The sequence below is a fragment of the Chiloscyllium plagiosum genome, unplaced genomic scaffold, assembly GCF_037043375.1.
Source record: "Chiloscyllium plagiosum isolate Xiang-an unplaced genomic scaffold, Cpla_swu_hap1 HiC_scaffold_42, whole genome shotgun sequence".
NCBI classification, from domain to species: domain Eukaryota; kingdom Metazoa; phylum Chordata; class Chondrichthyes; order Orectolobiformes; family Hemiscylliidae; genus Chiloscyllium; species Chiloscyllium plagiosum.
In genome coordinates, this window is record NW_028270180.1 from 59,266,610 (window position 1) to 59,284,133 (window position 17,524).

The 17,524-nt window shown below is 42.5% G+C and overlaps 1 protein-coding gene across 1 annotated transcript in view; it reads right to left on the minus strand.

The window, feature by feature from the left end:
- LOC148137827 (uncharacterized) overlaps positions 1–17,524 on the minus strand; it is a 209,923-nt gene that overhangs the window by 118,263 nt on the left and 74,136 nt on the right. The window contains exons 8-9 of the mRNA XM_087982123.1: positions 16,934–16,957; positions 5,429–5,472 (exon numbers count right to left, since the gene is read on the minus strand). Coding sequence (XP_087838249.1) covers positions 5,429–5,472; positions 16,934–16,957 — 68 coding nt within the window. The remainder of the gene's footprint in view (positions 1–5,428; positions 5,473–16,933; positions 16,958–17,524) is intronic.

Sequence of the window (17,524 nt, forward strand, 5' to 3'; positions counted from 1 at the left end):
CTAACCACATCAAACTATCCCGTGCGTACTGAGAGCAATGGGGCAATGGAAAATCAAGGACAAGACCACCAGGGAGACGGCGCAACATTTCCCATGTCTAAACGGGTCAGAGTGAACCCTCTAGTACACACTGTATCACTATGTCATGTAATCTCTGCATTTCAGTAACACACTGCTTTCCATTCTTCCTGAAAAAGCTGGCAGATTATACATTCCGTTATATTCCACTTGGTAAAGTATTCTTCATTGACTTCATCTTTCGTATTAATTTGCAGACTCTCCGCTTTCTCTTGATAACTTAATGTCTTGGTTATCTTACCAAACCTAGTAGCAGCACATCTGATCTATCGTCTAAATCATTGATATTTATTGTAAACAGTTGAGGACCCTGCGCTGGTCACGATGTGTCTTTCAAACTGATTAAGACTGATTTATCTGGAGTGCCTGCTTCCTGTCTGATACCTAGTCCTCCCCCATTCCTGACTAACAGCGTCGAAGGGCAGAATAAGATGGAGGAGTATCAGTCGGCAATCCAACCCCGTCAGTCTGTTCCGCCATTGAAGACAATCATGGCTGACATCATCGCGGTCTCAGTCCCACATTCCTGCCCACTATCCATACCCCTTCATTCACTCAATGTCCCAACATCCCCTGCAATCTGGGACAGTGCTACACAGATTCAGAACCCTTTGAGAGAAGTAAGTTCTCCTCACCCCTGTTTTAAATCTGCTCTGACTAATCCTAAAACTATGATCTCTTGTTCCAGTTTGCCCCACATTAGGAAATATCCACTCCATTCCGACATTGTCAATCATCTTTAACATCCTCCAGACCTCAATGATGTTTCCTCTCATTCTTCTAAATTCCAGAGAGTATAGGTCTGAACTGCTCAACTCTTTGTAAAAGAAAAATTCATCTCTGGAATCAATCTAATTAATTGATCAGTAACTCCATTGTAACTACATACCTTCTGCAGTCAGGGCACCAAACCTGAACACAGTATGTCAGTTACAGTCTCCCTAATACCTTGCAGAGTTGCAGTAATTCTCCCCTCGCTTTATATTCTATTCTTTTACAAGTAAATGCTGACATTGCACTTGCCTTTCTTATTCCCTGCTGCACCTCCATGTAAGTTTTCTGTAGTATGCACAAGGATACCCAGATGCCTCTGCACATAAGTACTCTGAAGTTGCTCTCCATTTCCATAAGATGTTCGATCCCGCTGTCCAAAATGGTTAATCCCATGTTATCCACGTTAAGGTTTAGTTGCCAGAGGTGGCACATTCATCTAAACTGTTCATGTCCATTTGTAAATATTCTACATCTTCATTACATCAACCTACTTTTCCACTTGTTTTAGTGTCAGTTGAAAATGTGGCTTTAGTGTTTTCTCTCCTCTCGTCCCAGTAATACCATGGGTGGTAATTTTTCGGGTCATGTTGTCTGAACTCTATGGAGCCCCAAAAGTTGCCAACCATTTACGAAACAACTATTCTATCTCTCTTCATTTTGTTGGCTCACCAGCCCTCTATCCAAGCGAATAACCTCCTCCCAAACCCATGTCCTCTTATTTTACAGCTTCATATTTTGTGCTGCGTTTAATCAATGCCTTTTCAAAGTCCAGGTACTTTATCCTCCAGGATACCTATTGTCGAACTATGCTTGTCACATCTTTGAAGAACTCGAGCAAACAAATCCTTAAAACATCATGCTGATTCTGATATATTCTATCTCGACTTTGCAAATCCCCTGTTGTTAATTAATTTATAATAAATTCTCCCAATTTCCCTGAATTCCCAACAGTTTGCTCACAGCCTTTTATTGTCAAATAAAGATGATTATCCCAATTCCTAACTTTTCTGTAAACTCTACGTTCCCTTCCCCGTGTTCCTCTGTAACAGGTACAAAGCTTTAAATGATCTGCTCCAATCGGTGTGAAAGAGGCATGAGTGTCTGAATGCATTCACTCAGTTCCTGGTTTACACGCCCAATGGGCTGAATGTCCCCATGGTGTTCCTACATTATAGTCTCAATGGCCGGAATGTCCTGATTTGCAGATTCAAGATCTGCTTCTCCTCTTGATAATATGTCAGAAGCCTGAGGGCTTGTGGAATCTTCTTGGTGCTGTATAACATTTTAAGGGGCTGAACGGACTTCATATTTCTTCATAATAGGCTCGAGATACTGAACAATCAACTCCTGTATCCCTGAAATAGGATCGATGGAGTGATTTGGCTCCTCCTGCTCCCATACAACATATACATGGGTGAATTGCCTCCTCCTTTCCATAACATATCTCAAATAATTTTATCTCCTTCTTTAATTATCGTGCTGAATGGCCTCCTGTTATTCTAGTGTGCCAGACTCTTCCAGTTCCTGTGTTAGAGACTTGAGGAGGCGGAATGGACTGATCCTGTTGCTGTATATCAGGATACCGCTGCCTCATGGCCTACTCAAGAGCTGATTGGCCTCCTCCTCTAACTGTATAGCAGGCTCCAAGGGCTGAATAACCTCGTCCTGTTCTGGTGTGACAGGGTCGAAGGCCTGAATGTCCTTCTGCTATTCTTCTGTAACAGGCTGGAGAAGTGGAATTGGCTGTGTAATTGATTTCTGTTGCTGACTCTTTCCGGTGTTCGATGTAAAAATAAGATCATCTTTTGTAAATTATAATGTGCATTGGATCAACCTGATCATCCTTTCGTTATAAGATAACACCTTCATTGCAGGAATCAGTTGAGGGAACCATCTCTGAGCTGCTTCCAGTATAACAATAGCTTTTCTTCAGTGAGGCGAATAAATTTGTACACACTACTCCAGATGTTATCTGATTAAGATCCTGTAGAGCATCAGCAACACTTTACCAGCCTACAGTAAATTTCCACCCAGGTTAGAGCAGTCTCAGCTGTCTGGGGGAATGCATAGCTTTGTTGAAAGATCATTGTCCTTCTCTACTCTACGTTCACAACGAGAGATCTGGTGAAAATGTCATAATAACACTTGAGAAGGAATAACGTGACGAAATTAACTCAACGTCCAAATAGACTTCACCAACTATCTCACCCGAATCTACCATTAATCTCCCCAGAAGCCACATCACTCAGATTCCACATGATCTGATAAGGTGAAGCTTAGAAACAACAAGGAGAAGCAAAGATTGATAGGAGTTATATATCAAAGTGGAAGTTGCAATACAAATGTTGGGTATGTTATAAAACAGGAAATTAGATATCCAGGTTTGTGGGTACCGCAGTAATAATGAACAGTTTCAAGCTACATCTAAACTGTGGTAACCCACGTGAATGATAATGCTGGGAAAATGGACTTCATTAGCGTATTTGAGATGGTTTCCTTCAACAGTATGTTGAGTACTGAGGTACAAGTAAGGCAGTTTTGAAATTGATGTTATGTGATCAGAAGAGCTAATTGAAAACCCTGCTGAAAAGGGGTTTTTGGGAAGTAATCATAATATATTGAGTTTTATATGACGTCTGAATATAAACAGTTTTTTTTTGAAATTGTGGTTATAAACCTGAGTCGTGCTAGTCACGAAAGTATGAGGCTAAAATTAGCTTCAGTGAATTGGAGAAGTACATGAAAAAGATTTACTGGAAGACAGGCAACGGTTGTTGTTTAAATAAACACCTAAAAATGTACAATAATACACATGTCCACCACAGTTCAAACAGCAAAGGGGTCAGGTGACTTAACAATAGCTAACAAACGAAGTAAAGATTGCATTAGTTCAAAGGAAGCAGCTCAGGAAATTGCCAGATATTGTGGGAAGCCATGGAATCAGACATTTGAGGACCAATTAACTGATAAGGATTTTTTTTAAAATGCAAAAGAACAAGAAACATTAGTATGACCAAACGCTTCTCTCGGTACTTGATGGGAAAGTGAATGCAAGGACACCTGCGGAATGGTGAATATCCACACAAGATAATTCCTTGTGAGAACTAGAACATTACAGAGAAACTAAACAGTTACTTTCATTTCAAGCTTATTAGACGCAAGATTAACTGACGGAGAAACTCAGTTTTTGTTCTCCAATGATTGACAAAATGAAAGGAGATCGCAGTGAAGCTTAGAAAGTTCACACCGAGAGACGGGCTGACATAGGGGCATGGAGAAATGCTGCCAGGCAAGGTTAGGGAGAAACCCAAGATGTTCTCCACGTACATCAATCAGAGCAGAACAACCAGGACCCAACTAGGGCCCATTAGAGACCAAGGGAGCACGCTGTGGGTGAAGCTGGAGAACATTGATCGATTATTACATGAAAGCTCCTATCTGTTTCACTTGGGAGAAGGAGGATGCAGGGACAGAATTCAAGAAGGTGAACTGGGCAGCACTTGAACAGATTGATATAATATGCGAGCAGGAATAGGAGGCTTTGGCTGGTAGAAAATTGCCACTTCTAAATGAGTTGTAGCACAGGCTGCTGTTGGAGACAAAGGACAAAAGGCCCTGACTCAAATGTTTAAGTCGAATCTGGACACAGAAAAGTTGGAGATGCCAGATAACTGGAGAACAATGCATGTAGTCCCACTTTATGGGAAGGGTGGTGGAATTGTAGTCCAGTGACTAGTAGATCAGTGTTAGGGGAGGTATTGGAGGAAATAGGAAAATTGACCTCCATTTAGAGAGGCAAGGTTTGATCAGGAATAGTCAGCATGACGTCATCAGGGGGGAAGACTTACCAAATGAAATTTATTGTATATTTTCGAGCATGTTGTTTATATGGTTTTTCAGCAAGGCCTTTGACAAAGCCTCATATGGGAAACTGTTTTATAAAAAGTCATGATCTCTTGGTGAGTTACATCAAACATTGTCTTAGTGGCAGGAGACAGAGGGTGGTGGCGGAAGGTTGTTTGTGTGACTGGAGACGAGTGTCTGCTGGTGCTGTGTATCTTATTATTTGTGGCATTCATTAATGATCTAGATAGATGTAAATGTGTAGAGGGTGGGGAAAAATGTGATAATTAAGTTTGTGTTTGTCACAAAGATTGGCTGGGTGGTTGGCAGTGAGGAGGAAGGCCTTATGTTACAGGAAGATACAGGTGGAATGGTCAGATGGTCAGATGGAATGTAACCCTGATATACTTGTGGTGATGTACTTTGGAAGAAGGAACCAAAAATGGGGATATCCAATGAATGGCAGCATACTAGGAAGCTGAGAGGGTGTTTCTCCACAGATCCCTGAATGTAATTGCACAGGTTAATTGGTTAGGGGAAAAGTGAGGACTGCAGATGTTTGAGATCAGAATCAAGAAGGGTAGTTCAGGAAAAGCACACTCGGTCAGGCAGCATCCAAGGAATTTTGCTGAAATCCCAAACCCAGTGTGCGAAATCAAGCATTATGGGATTGTGGCCAATATTTGAGTTCAAATTCAGATTTCTCCAGCTTCCTCATTTCCCCTCCCCCCACCTTGTCTCAGTCCCAACTCTCGAACTCAGCACCATCTTCCTAATCTGCAATCTTCTTCCTGACCTCTCCGACCCCACACCCACTCCAGCCTATCACACTAACCTTATCACCTTCACCTTAACCTCCTTCCACCAATCGCATTTCCAACGCCCCTCCCCCAAGTCCCTCCTCCCTACCTTTTATCTTAGCCTGCTGGGCACACTTTCCTCATTCCTGAAGAAGGACTCATGCCCGAAACGTCGATTCTCCTGCTTCTTGGATGCTGTCTCACCTGCTGCGCTTTTCCAGCAACACATTTTCAGCTCTGATCTCCAACATCTGCAGTCCTCACTTTTTCCAGAGTGTACAAGCTCCAGCAAAGGAGCCCTTGGACCGGAAACACAGGAATAAATGGATCCTTCTATTGGAGATGAAGGTTCGTGGAGTATCTCAGGAACATGTCCTTGGGTCGCAGCTACTCGCAAACATCTCAAACAGTTGGTTGACGGAATCAAAAGCAATATATCTCAGTCTGCTGTAGGAGTAATGTATTGAGGAGATTCTCGGCCATGATGAGAACGTGGGAGGCTCACTGTGTTGAATTACCTACTCCTTTCCCAATGTTTCTATGCAGTCTGTGGGAAAGCTCTGTCAGTGTTATCACAAGCTCTCAGATGTTAGGAAGGAAGTCTCTGCATGGTTGACAGGCCTGTGTTTCCCTTTTCCGATGCAGAAGCCGGTGCCGGGTGTTCTGTCCCGTTTTATCCTTTAAAACCTCGTAGCAATATGATCCAATTGAGTGCCTTGCTTGGCTGTTTCAGAGACGATTGAAGAGTTTATCACATGCCTGTGTGCCTGGAGTCACTTTTAGTCTAGACCAGGAAAACATGGGAGATTCGCTTCTTGAAAGTACATTGGGGAAGCAAATTGGTGTTTACAATTGACATTGGGATCAAGGTCATTATTACTGACACAAGATTTTAGATATCGATATTTTATTAATTGTTATTAACGTCCACCAGCTGTCAGAGCATTAGCTTGGTCTGGATTAGTAATCCAGTGACATTTCCATCTCCACTTGGGACCTATCGCAAACCACACTGAACAGTTTATTTCTGTGCTGCTTACAACTTTGTCAAAAAGAACTCCCAACAATTTGACTGTCGTGATGGAATTGAGGGGGTGATGCTGGTCATACTGTAATTATTCTCTTCTTAAGGGACTTGTCATAGTTGAGCAATTTTCTACATTGCCAGATAGATATCAGAGTTGGAACTGGAATGAAACAGCTTCCCTAGGGACACGGCTTGTTGTACATTGCCTTTGTCATATCTACTGTGTTCAGATATTTCTTTATGTCACATAGAGCGAATCCGATTGTTTGAAAACTGCCATCTATAATTCTGTGGGCATCCTGACGTGATGAGTTAAATCATTGACTCAACACTTCTGGCTGAGCATAAGGCTGATAACTACATGCTTGTTTTTTGCACTGATGTGCCAGCCTGTTCCATTATTAAGGAGGGGGACATGTGTTGGGCCCTCTACTGCAGTGAGTTGTTTAATCCATTTATGACTCGATGTGGCAGGACTGTAGAGCTTCGAACTGATCTTTTGGTCTTGCAATCATTCCGCCCTCCCTATCAGATGGTAGTCATGATGTTTGGAATGTAAACAGTCAAGTGTGGTAGCTTTATGGTTTGCCATCAGTTTTAGGTACACATAGTTCGGCCCTCGCATGTTCACCACAAACGTAGCTGCAGCATAGATCCGCTTATTGGTAATGGTAGACTGAGGGATTATCCCGTGCAAAAAGTTACAGACTATGGTTGAATATAATTTTGCTTCTGTTGCTGTCATGGTCTACAATATCTCATGGCACACACAGTTTGAGCTGCAACATCTCCAAAACAGTCCTGCTGCCTGTTCCCCAGTTCACACCAAGTCCCATTCACCCATCAAACCTGTACTCAGTAACCTACTCTGGTTTCTGATGTGGTACATTTCTAATTTTTCTTTTCTCTTTCTACTGAGGGTCTCTCCATGGTGTCACACTTACAATTTGTCTCCTTGCCTAACATCCTTTAACATAATCATCTGAATCCTTTCCTTTCCAGTATATGCTACCTTCTGTGGTTAGAGTGAATGCATGTCCCTCTGTTTCTCTCCCTGCCTAGCAGTGAGAACTCTGTAGTGTCAGTGATGCCAGCTTTACGTCATTTCAGAGATACGGAAATTGTGCATCTTGTGTTATCTTTCACTTCCCGGTATATTGCGCTCCAGGTTGAACAGGGCATTTGAGCGACGTTGACAAATGTCTTTGAAACGTGGTGAAAAGCAGAAATTGCTGGAGAAATTAACAGGTCTGGCAGCATCAGTGGAATGAAAGCAGACTTAATCATTTGGATGCAGTGACCATTCTTCAAGGCTCACAGTTTATTTTTGATGTTCTCGTTTCAGATTTCTAGTATCCAGAGTTATTTGTTTTATTGAAAATGTGTTTGTTCATTTCTAGAGAAACACAGCAGATCTGGCAGCATCTGCGTAGACAGAGAAACACAGTTCGCATTTCAAGTCCAATGTGACTCCTCTTCAGAACAGAAAAGAATTGGAAAATGGGCTTTTAAATCCCTTGACCGAGTTGGAGGAGGGGTGACAGGAAACAAGATGGTGTGGAGGAGCAATGCCACTGCAAAATTGACTTTTATTTCGGGTAAAACAGAATCAAAAGTAAAATGAGTATTCATTAGATTGCGAAAGGGGGAAATGGGTTCATTAATTAAGTGCAAGACAAACGATTCACAAACAGGGCAAGTACATTGGGAGACCAGGAGAAAGAATGTGTGAAGAATGGAGAACAGCCATAATGTGGTCAGGCTGTGGAAGTATGGAATTGAATAAAAACTCTTCAGGATAGAACGTACCAAGGTCTAAAGTGAGGTTTACTCGAGGTTGGGTTGTGCTTCATTGGAGCATTACAGCAGCCCAGGACTGAAATGTTAGCATGAGAGCAAGGTACGTTATTGAAATGGGAAGCAATGAGAAGGTTAGGGTTAATCCCACAGACAGAGTGGGAGTGTTCCTCAAAACAGTTTCTGTTTGGTCTCCCCAGTGTAAAGGAGACTGCATTGTAATCTCTCCAAATGTCCAATTTTATTTCTTCTTATATGTAGACCACCTCGTTCCACAGCTTGAAGAGAATCAGTAGCACCGGTGCAGGAGGCCAGAGTTAATAAACTTGGAGCTGGATAAACACAGCAGACAAGACAGAACCAGAGGAGCACCAAATGCAATATTTTGATCTTGGGCCTTTCGTCAGGACTGGTGAGGGGGAGGGGAGCCCAGAAATGAAGTGATGGGATACGGAAGGGCGGCAGGTAAGTATGGTGGTTGCAGGTACATGCAGGTATGACGATACTGAGATTGGTCAGTGGGAAGGGTGGAGAAGATACAGGTGGGTCTGGTCAGGGAAAAGGGGCATGGGATAAGGCTGCAGATGGAGGGTTTTGAAGCGGTTTCAGTCAATGTTGAGGCCATTGGAATATCAGCTTCAAAGGTAAACTCTCAGGTAGTGTTCCTCTGACAGTGGACAGGCTAAGGATGGGCATGTCGCCGGGCGAGTGGGAGTGGGAATTAAAATGAATGGTAACTGGAAAGTCGAGTTGGTTGTTTCGTGCAGAGCACTAATACTCCACAAAGAGCCTGATCCTGACCCATCGACTTCATCTCCAACTCCCAACGTGGTCTCCTCTATGTTGTGGAGACGAAAGGGAGACTCAGGGACATATTCATGGAGCATCTGCTCTCTGCACGCTTTAACAAACTCAGCATTCCAGTTGCCATCCATTTCAATCACTCCCCTCACCGTGCTCATCCGGCAACAGCTCCATCTTTGGCCTCCTCTATTGTCAGAGTGAGGCCAAACAGAAACTGGGGAACACAACTTGATATTTCAGCTGGAGACCTTACAGCTCAATGGTCTCAATATTGACTTCACTGGCTTCAAAATCTCCCTACCCACAGCCTTACCCTATGTCCCCCTTCCCTGACCTGACCAAAGATGTCCATCTTCCCATTCGTATATCCGTTGCACCCTTCCCACTGACCAATCAAAATAATCCCCTGCCTGCATCCCCCTATCGCCATCCCACCTACCCTTCCACCATCCCCACGGCTTTCCCTCTATTTACTTCGCGGCTCCCTTTCCCACCGCAATCCTGATGAAGTCTTTTAGCCTGAAATGTTGGCTTTCCTGTTCCTAGGATTCTGTCTCACTTGCTGTCCTTTTTCAGCTTCATATGTATTGGCTATATTGTTGCACGTTGAGACCTTATCAGCAATAGATTTTATTGTGCTTTTTATACATTCCTTTTTGTCTGTTTACTGACAAGCTTATCTCAACATTCTCACTGCAGGATCTAGGAAACACTCTTTTTCTCACTAATGCTCCTATCTGCTTCGAACTGATTTCTTTTGTTTTAACCGTACTTTCATCTCTGCTGTTCGCACTGGCATTGTAAATGTAACTCCTGTTATGCTGTGGCTTAATCACACCATTTCCAATATACTTCACAACTTCCTTGTTCTTATATTCCACACATCTATTCATAAACCCAAAGATACAATAAGTCCTTCTATAATTTCTTGTCTTCTGTGTCCCTCTATCCTTAAACAGGGAGGTTATATTTACCAGTCCTCCCTCACTCCAAAGTTTCCTGAACGATCACTAGCAATGCCTCCACAATCGCCTTCGATGTCTCTTTAGAACTACGAGCTGTTGTCCAACTGGTCTCGCTGATTCATCCAACTTCACCTTCCAGCATCTTCTCCCTACTGAGTTCAGTATACACACCTCTATACCCTGACTGTCTTGAAGTTCTGGCATTTTGCTGGTGTCTTCCACCGTGAAGACTGATGTAAAGTATCTATTCATTTCCTCTGCCATTCCATTGCTTTCCATAACTACTGAAACCTCATTTTCCAACAGTCCTTTGTTTGTTTTTTTATTCCCTATCTTCCTTGTTAAAACATCGCTTTCATTATTCTTTTATACGATTAAGAAGCGTAATGTTATATTTCACCCTCTCCTCCCATTTGCTGTTATTTGTTATCCGTGCTCGAATTTGTAGACTTCGTAATCCTTTGGATTCCCAATAATCTTCACCACATTGTGTGCATTTTCTTTTGTTTTTATGCTTTCCCTGAGCTCGTTATCACTCACGGCTGACTTGTCTTCTGCTGAATATTGTTCTTCTTACTTGGGATGGGTTTCTGATGTGCTGCTGAATTATCTCCAGATACCTCTGCCATTGCTGCTTCACCATCTTCCCGTGCTCAGCTTCCCTTCCAACTCACTCTGGCCAACTGCTCCCTCATGTCTTGTAGTTACGTTACTCAAATATAAGACGTCACATCCAAATGTGGGCAATCGATGTAAACAGAAGGAGGGACATCTGAGGCATGGCACTGTTTTAAAAAAATTCTCAAGGTCAGGTTCGTAGGAGAGTAGTCTGACACAGAACAAACGACCAAGAGGCGAAACTGCTAGAATATGGGCATTTTATTCCCCGCAGCGTCGCACAACGGGTCTGGCTTATACTCACTCTACATGTTACAAAAACTGGGAGCCGTCAGTTCTCGTAGAGCGGTTGCCAACAACCCACGCTCGGCGGTTAAACGTAACCCCGGAGCAGACTCACCGAATTGGAGACTTTTCCAGCTGATATACTCTTTTCCAGATATAAACATTCATGTGAACAGCAGAAAAACACATTCCATTCTGGTTACATACAGATAATAACAGCAGAGCAAGGCTAAAAAACACATTCCATTCTGGTTACATACAGATAAGAAGATTCACACGGGACTAAGCAACACCTCCATTCCGGTTAGATTCACACATGTATTGGGACATAATTTTTAACCGTTTCACCACATTCCACTGCTTGGAATTTTACACCACATTCCACTGCTTGGCCCAATACACGTGTTACATTATGATTCACACATGTATTGGGACATAATTTTACACCACATTCCACTGCTTGGCCCAATACATGTGTTACATTATGCTTAATTCAGTTCAATTCGTTTCAGTTAATTTCAGTTCAGTCAATTCAGTGTAATTCAATTCAGCTCAGTTCAGGTCTGTTCAGTTCAATTCAATTGTGTTCAATTCAGTTCCGTCCATTTCAATTCAATTTAGCTCAGTTCCATTTTGTTCCGTTCAATTTGATTCACTTCAGTTCCACTCAGTTCAGTTCAGTTCAATCCCATTCAATTCTGTTAACTCCGCTTCAGCCTTTTGGACATGCCCACATCCTCCGCTGTACCCCAGGCAAGGGGTTCTTCGGCAGGACTGGGATCCTTTCTCAAACAAACTGCCACGTACATGCCCACATCCATGCCATCCCGGGACGGTCGGGACCTCCACAGTTTGTTCTTCTGGTTTCTTAGTCGTTTTCCAAAACATTGTTCTGTATCAAAATCTCTCCTCAATTGCGATTGACCCTGCTCGACTACGCCAAATGTTTTAAAAAAATTCTCAACGTCAGGTTCGTAGGAGAGTAGTCTGACACAGAACAAACGACCAAGAGGCGAGACTGCTAGAATATGGGCATTTTATTCCCCGCAGCGTCGCACAACGGGTCTGGCTTATACTCACTCTACATGTTACAAAAACTGGGAGCCGTCAGTTCTCGTAGAGCGGTTGCCAACAACCCACGCTCGGCGGTTAAACGTAACCCCGGAGCAGACTCACCGAACTGGAGACTTTTCCGGCTGATATACTCTTTTCCAGATATAAACATTCATGTGAACAGCAGAAAAACACATTCCATTCTGGTTACATACAGATAATAACAGCAGAGCAAGGCTAAAAAACACATTCCATTCTGGTTACATACAGATAAGAAGATTCACACGGGACTAAGCAACACCTCCATTCCGGTTAGATTCACACATGTATTGGGACATAATTTTTAACCGTTTCACCACATTCCACTGCTTGGAATTTTACACCACAGGCACAGAAAGAACGATTGAAGGAGTTATCAATTAGATTAAAAGAGAGATCGAGAGAGACACAGAGAGAGAGAGAATATAGACATGGAGGTGTAAAAATAGAGAAGTCTACATGACGAATAGCTATAGATGTACTTCTGTATTTGGTTTGACAATTCCTGTGTGCTGTGGTCCTTTGTACAGTATATGTGCAACAGATTAATATGTTGAAATCCTGGGTCTGATGCCAGAACTTTTATCTCCATCATGATGACAGACAACAGCTGTTGACAGAACCCAGCAGGCCAATGTATATGTTTCCCGGTAGAAAATTAATTAACTGAAATAAATTGGAACACCAGAAGCAGGACTTTATAACATACATCCAGATAAGAATTAGAGATAAGGTCTGGGTTTGTAATAAAGAGGCAGGAAGAAGAGGGTCCGTTGAGAGAAGGGGAACATAACATCTCAGCTGAAGATTAAATGTCATATTAACGTTTTATAAAATTTGTACATCGCATGCATCATTTTTGTTAACTATGTCTCTCTTGTTCATTCTGAATATGGTGCATACATATGAACAGTCTTATCTATCTGCACACACACACACACAGACACCCATACACACAGACACACACACTTTCACACACTCAGACACACACACACTCACACACAGACACACACAGACACATATATACACACACTCACACGCACACACAGAAACACGCACACTCTCTCTCTCATACAGACACACACACAGACACAAGTACACTCACTCACACACACAGACACACACACACTCACACACACACACTCACACACAGCGACACACACACAGACACCCACACACACTCACAAACACACAGAGACACACTCACACGCAGACACACACACAGACACATACACACTCACACAGACAGACACACACATTCACTCACACAGGCACACACACATTCACACACACATTCACACACACAGACACACAACCACTCACATGCACAGACTCTCTCTCTCTCTCACACACACTCTCTCTCTCTCTCTCTCTCTCTCTCTCTCTCTCTCTCTCTCTCTCTCTCTCTCTCTCACACACACACACACACAAACACACACACACACACACAGATCAATTATTATTCGGCCATTCCATTTCAAATTATCCTGTTTTATTTAAACTGTCACTTGCCATTCCTTCTTCCGAATATATTCTGTTTCTTTCTCTACATTTGATTTTATTCAGTCTGTCAAGAAGACTTTGGGGACTGGGGGGATGTCGCTTTACTCCTCATCAGTCTCCACAGCCACTGTCTTCTATTCCTTTCTGTCTCTTAGCCCATGAAAAATACATACTGTGTCTGACCCTTGAATCCCGAAAAACAGGTCATTTATTTTTAGATTCCCTACAGTATGGAAACAGGCCCTTCGGCCCAACGAGTCCACATCGACCCTCCGAAGGGTAACCCACCCAGACCCATTCCCCTACCCTCTATTCACCCCTGACACTATGGGCAATTTAGTATGGCCAATTCACCTAACCTTCATATCTTTGGACTGTGGGAAGAAACAGTAGCACCCAGAGGAAACGCCCGCAGACATGGGGACAATGTGCAAACGCCACACAGTTACCCAAGGCTGTTTGGTGAACAAAACATTTACTTTTGGGCTAAGGTTACAACAAACCTAAAAAAGAAAAGGCATACAAACTGTGCAATAAGATGTTTGCACCTTTGCAAACAAATTATTGAATTACATTGTGTAAACGATAATTAACTGATAAAAGGTGTGAGAGTATAATCCAGCAGAATCCCTAGCACTGCGAGAGAATAACAAGCGATTACATGTAAACTTGAGGATTATGGACAAACATTTATTATATCCTGAAAAAAGATGGTGATTTTGTGAAAAATTGCATTTTCCCCATGATATGTAATTCCCAATAGTTCACGTACCAGTGTGGAGGCCCCATGTTGGTTGAGAGGGAGCTCCTGGCTCTGAATGAATTCTCACCGTCTCAATGTGCAGTTGGTGTGTGTCTCTGTACTGTTCATAAATCTATCAGCAGCATTAATGCCTTACTCCTGAAATAGTTCGCCATTCCCACCAGCTTCTGACCTCTATAGGAGTGCAATAATGTATTGTCGGAGATAGAAGGCATTTCCTTGAGACTTGGCACAAATTATTCACTTTTCCCTCTCACGTTCAGCAAACCAAGTTAAAGTGACACATGTGTACCACGGGCAAAGGAACCAGGAGGAACAACATAGAGCAGTCTATCTGTGTAGACTCTACTTCTCTCTTTGTCACGTTGGGGCATCAAAGCCATCTTCCTATTTCTGTATACGTGGTTCGATAGGCTGAATGGCCACGTCCTGGTCATCTGGAAGCAGCTCAAGGACCTGACTTGGCGACTCCGGTTCTTGTTTAACATCTCGATGTGCTGACTACACTCCTTCCCTCCTTGTGTAAGAGGCAGGAGGGTCTGAAAGGGCTATCCATATTCTTGTCCAATAGGTTCAATGGATTGAATGTCGTCCATGTATTCTGTTGAAACCACGTTTCGGGCAGAAGCTTATGCTCAGAAACGGCGATTCTCCTGCTCCTCGGATGCTGCCTGACCTGCTGTGCTTTTACAGCGCTACACTCTCGAGTCTTCAGTCAGTGAATGGTCTCCTCTGTTTCTGTGCACCAGGTTATCGGAATAAATGAACTCCAAGTGCTCCTGTCTTGCAGTTTTTTAGGAACTGAATGGAACATAGGAACGTAGGACTGAGGAGTAGGAGTGTGTCATTAGACACTTTCTGCTCTCTCAACTAGGCAGTAAGATCGTGGCTGATCTGCATGTGTTCTCAGCCCCACTTCCATATCTGTAGTTCATTGGACTTTACTGTCCAATATCTAAATGCTTTAACTAAATGAAAACACACAGGCACCACAAACTTCTGGGGAAGAGAATTCCCACTCAACCAACCCTTTGTGAAATTGTCCTCATCTGTGTTCAGACTGGGGTTGGACGGACCACTGTTTCATTTTCTAGTCCTGTTCCTCCATTGATCATGGTAAATTTTAATGTGACCCGGTTGGTGATATGACCAATGATATAGTCTCAGACTAGGTCAGGTTCTTTGCTAGGGACAAGTCAGCTCTATATCTTACCTTTGCAAAAATAATTCACCAAAGCAAAGTTACTCAAAGCTAAGATGGAAAAATACAGTTCAAACGGTTTGGACAAATATTTACATTAATATTTATCTTGGAACGCATACTGAGATGCAGTCTGTGCATACACACACACACACTAAGACATACACAGTATCTCACACACGCAAGTGCACACAGACACACACATCCACATACCTAAATACAAGCAGGAAAAAAAGCTGCAAAATATCAGCTTGAAAGAGCTTTTTCCAAGCAATAGTTAAACTCATGACAAAAGTAAAATAATTAAATGTTATTCTGCCTCTGAAGTTCTTCTGCTCAGACAAGCAGGATTTATTCCTGAAACAGTCGGATTGGCTGAAATACCTTTGAATTTAGGCAGTATGGAGATGCCAATGATTCCTCAACTGTAATCCTACATGAATGATTGTTTGACTGAACGGTTTTCACCTCTCATACTTTGCTACGAGCAGGAACAAGGAAAGAGAGGCAGCAATAAGCAGTGGCTTCTCCAGCATGTTTCATTTTCTCCATCATGGAGCAGAAATATACAGTAATGTTATCTGAAAACCAAACTGAACCACGTGAGGCCTCCTTGAACATTCTCGGAACTGTATGACTCTGTCCCTATTCTCTACTCCATGTAGGAGTTTTAATGAAGATACATTTGTATGTGTCCTCATATTTTTGTCCAAGAAAATCATGTCTTCATAGTATTTGTTTTCCTATACTGTGAAAAGAGTATATAACATATACCGTTGTTTTCTTAAATTTGAATCCTCAGTTCTAGACTCCCATACCAGAGAAAATGTCCATAGGCTATGCACCAGATACACTCTCCTCAATATCTTACACAGTTCAATACGAACGCCTTTCATTCTCAACCCTGAAGTGCTCTCGCCTTTTGGAGATTTATAACATCATGAGGAGCAAGGAAATGGTGAAGATCCAAGAACATTTTCCGAGCTTAGGGCAGTCCAAAACTAGAGCATATAGATTGAATGTGAGGGGAGAAAGATGTAAAAGGGACAAAAGTGGTAACTTTTCACAGAGTGTATAGAATGAACTGCCAGAGGAAATGTTGCAGGCTGGGACAGCTACAGCATTTAAAGCCATTTGAATGAAGCCATTTGAGTTAACACGAAGTTTTTATGGGATATGGGCCAAGTGCTGGCAAATGGAACTTGATTAATTTAGGACATCTCGTCGTCATGGACATGTTGCAGCGAAGGGTCTGTTTCCGTGCGGAATGACGGAATAAGGCATTCTTCAAGGAGCAAGTGCAGTGAAACATCTTTGCAAAGCTTCTAAAGCTATTGAGTATATTTATTTTTCAGTTTATTGAATCATCACTGCCCACAGTACATCAGATGTTGACTCAGAAATCCCCTGTACAGATGCAGTAAAATATCCTGACAGACTTTTCATGCAGTAATCATTCCAAATACCTTCCTAATTACTTGCTGCATATGCATACTAACCCCGTGTGATGTATCTACCCTTTGTACAACTGAGTGTTGTGATCTCTCTTCTTTTGATTAGTTTACTGTTGTTTTACCCTTCTGCCACAGCACAAACCTCGGTAGTCCATGTTATCCTGTTTCTGCTGAAGGTTTGCACACTAACCTTCCCTGTCTCTTTCACATTACAGACTCTATACCTCCACTTGACATCTTATCGAATCTTAGTGGTTGAGCCAATTGAGTTCCATCCAGTCAGTTCCCACACGCAAATCATTGACAGATTCTATATAGCTTTTGATGTTGCACTGATCTCTGATGCACTTCACCAAGTTATAGAATTCCAATCTGAAAATACACATTTTTTCCCGACTATCTATTTCCTGATAGTTACCCAGGACTCCCCTCTTCCTGTGTAGCAATCTAGAAAGTAGGTGTGACCTCCTCTTGCGCTGCATAATGTACTGAAATGGCTGAAGAGCATCATCCTATTTCT